This window comes from Limulus polyphemus, unplaced genomic scaffold (assembly GCF_000517525.1).
Source record: "Limulus polyphemus unplaced genomic scaffold, Limulus_polyphemus-2.1.2 Scaffold10256, whole genome shotgun sequence".
Taxonomy (NCBI): Eukaryota; Metazoa; Arthropoda; class Merostomata; order Xiphosura; family Limulidae; genus Limulus; species Limulus polyphemus.
In genome coordinates, this window is record NW_013675866.1 from 1 (window position 1) to 2,883 (window position 2,883).

Genomic DNA, 2,883 nt, shown 5'->3' on the forward strand with positions numbered 1-2,883 from the left:
TAAATTATCCATGAACATCAAATACATCAGTCCATGTCAAGTAATCTAACTGATTAAACATCAAATACATCAGTCCATGTCAAGTAATCTAACTGATTAAACATCAAATACATCAGTCCATGTCAAGTAATCTAACTGATTAAACATCAAATACATCAGTCCATGTCAAGTAATAAGTCCGTTATTACTGTTTTTTTATTATCCCAATAATCAGTTAATTAATTGTCATGAAAATAATCAACTAATTGAAATATTGCTACTATCTTTGTTTGGTAATAAGCAAACAGCTACTTATGAGCTGTCAGTTTGTTGGACTTTGATGACTGAAGGAGGGATTTGCCATTATACTTCTTCACCCTGTGTTTGTTATGTTAAAGCTGCTAAGTCACTAAGCTGTCACTAAGTTTGAGCTACTTACTATAGGAAAGGCACCTGGCTGGCAACATTCACCATTAACTTTTCTGTTTCTCTGCTTGTACCTACTTTGGTTTGAGGAACACCGTACTGATCAATTAATAAGGTTGTTGATTAATCAATTAGCAATTACTAGCTCTGTTTGAAAAATACAAATTGCTTATAAAAGTAACACATTATAAAAGTTTGGCATATAAACTATTATTTTTGTAATGACTGTACCAGGTTTTTGTTGCTACAATGAACAGATTGGACAGATGAACATAAAATTTACTAGGTCTGACAGTCATACCAAACCTAATAATTATCCAGACTTGTCAGTGCTGCATTGCAAAAATAGTTATGGTTGCCTTGTGATTTAATTTGTAAATATCACTAACTTGTTTCCAGAATTGTTTATTATGAAAAAAATGTTTTTAAAAATTTGATACTTCTGTAAAAATAGTTTTTCTTCTGTGCTTAAATTATATTATTTTTATTAATGGGATTTCACTAGCCAGTAACTTTTTCATTTTATTTCAAGCTCTCTTTGTAGAACTACATTGTTTTTTAAAGCTAGACAAGTTTTATTCTGTTTGATTCAAATAATGTATTTCTTATTTAAAATGTTGTTTTTTTCAAAGTTTTTCTTTTCATCTCATTTTCAGCCGAACGAAGACATACATTTCACAGTTCTTGTGACAATGTTGTTGACATAACAAGGCCTCCTACTACCAGTTCAGAAAACATTTTCACTTTTAATGATTTTGTCGATTATCAGGATAGAACTGGTTTCTCTTCCACATCCTCTATTAGTGATACTCCAAAAAGTTTATTGGAAAAATACAGTAACTTGAATCATCAGGCAAGTTTCGACGGAGATATTCAACATGTATCATAACTAAATAGTGTGTTTCAAAACAATAAAACTGTTTAACCTACTCTTTATCAATTACAGATCATCTTCAGGTAAGCTTTCAATAACTGTGTTTAGTGTTTCAGACAAGTGTTCAAAAGAAACTTTAGGTAACGTGTTATTCAAATGGTAAAGTATCTAAACCATCAGATAGTGTTTTATAAAGGTTGTTTATGTTCTAACTCTGATATTATACAACTAGCTTTCTAGATGACATTGGCTAATTTAACTTTGAGAAATTTTACACTGTTAGTATTTTGACACAACATCAAAGAAAGCAACAAAAAAGATTGAATGTATTGTGTTCAACAAAAATCACATTGATGGGCAGTTGGGATGTATTTGCCACATCATCATACATGTCCCTGAGTTCAATTATTTGAGTAGCTTTTCCACTGAGGATGGAAAGCCGGATAGAGAGATCAATCCTTTCTCATCTTTTGCTTTTTTCCCTCAATCTTAAGAATATACAATGTTTGTGATGTTGTTTGGAACTTTTTCATTAGATGTCCAAATCATCTCACCTGTTGTATGTGGTGAGAAATTGAGATCACTCCCAATTGTTGTCTGATGGCTTCATTTCTTATACACTTTCTTTTAGTTATTCCCTTCAGTTGTTACAATCTTTTGTTTCAGTCTCTTTGTAAGAGTCCAAATCTGCAACTGATAGTAAAGTTTGGAAAAAGGATGATGTATGTCAGTGGTTCACTTTGGACCTTGTTTGGATGTTGATGTATGTAAGAATTGGTGAGTGTTGTACACATACTTTACTGGCTTTTGCAAGTCTTGACTCAATGATTCAAATGTGAATCAAGTCCTTATATTCTGAATGTTATTGTTAAGTTTGTCTCATTCAAGCAAAGAACTTATAATTCCTTGAAGAGAAGATATATTCCAATTGATTTTGACCATGAATATTGTTACTAAGTCTCGTCTGACACCACTTTGAAAGATCAAGTTTTAGGTCATCAATAAATCTTTGTCAGTTTCTGTGTTTTATAGCCAGAAGTGCTGAATACTGCAGTCAGTAAAATAATGTACCAAAACAAGTATGGTAAACAGTGTTAATCAAGTTGAAATGTAACTATCTCATCAGCATTTAAAAAGTGAACTTATAAATGAAATGAAGATCCATGATGTCTTTTCAAAACAGTGTTTCACAATGAAAATTAGGAAAATTCACAATATGAAAAACTGAAGTTATATTAGTTTCCTGGTTAAAACTAGATACAATTTTGTTCTATGTCTCGTGTAAGTTTATGTGTTTTCACTGTTAAAAGGAAAAAACAATGGATATCAATGGCACTTGCCCCAATTGGAAAAGTGTTAATAAATACTTTTTTATTATCATACCTTAGACTTGGGAGCTTTCTTAAAGGGCTTATAGATTACACGGGCCTGCGAATTTAAAGTTCATGAAAGTTGTTTTGGTTTTAATAACGGATTTTCCATAATTCAGCTATGCACATTTTGAAAGTAATTTTAATTTTTTTCTATCGTGTAAGGATTTTTACAAATCGGGAAGAAAAATAACTATTACTTAGGTCAAATTATTATTTCGTTTACCACAATGA

General features: G+C 31.1%; 1 protein-coding gene across 1 annotated transcript in view; it reads left to right on the top strand.

Moving 5' to 3' along the window:
* Positions 1 to 1,061: 1,061 nt before the first annotated feature.
* LOC111083601 (rab11 family-interacting protein 2-like) overlaps positions 1,062 to 2,883 on the top strand; it is a gene marked incomplete at its 5' end in the record, with an annotated part of 13,955 nt that continues 12,133 nt past the window's right edge. The window contains one exon of the mRNA XM_022380222.1: positions 1,062 to 1,258. Coding sequence (XP_022235930.1) covers positions 1,062 to 1,258 — 197 coding nt within the window. The remainder of the gene's footprint in view (positions 1,259 to 2,883) is intronic.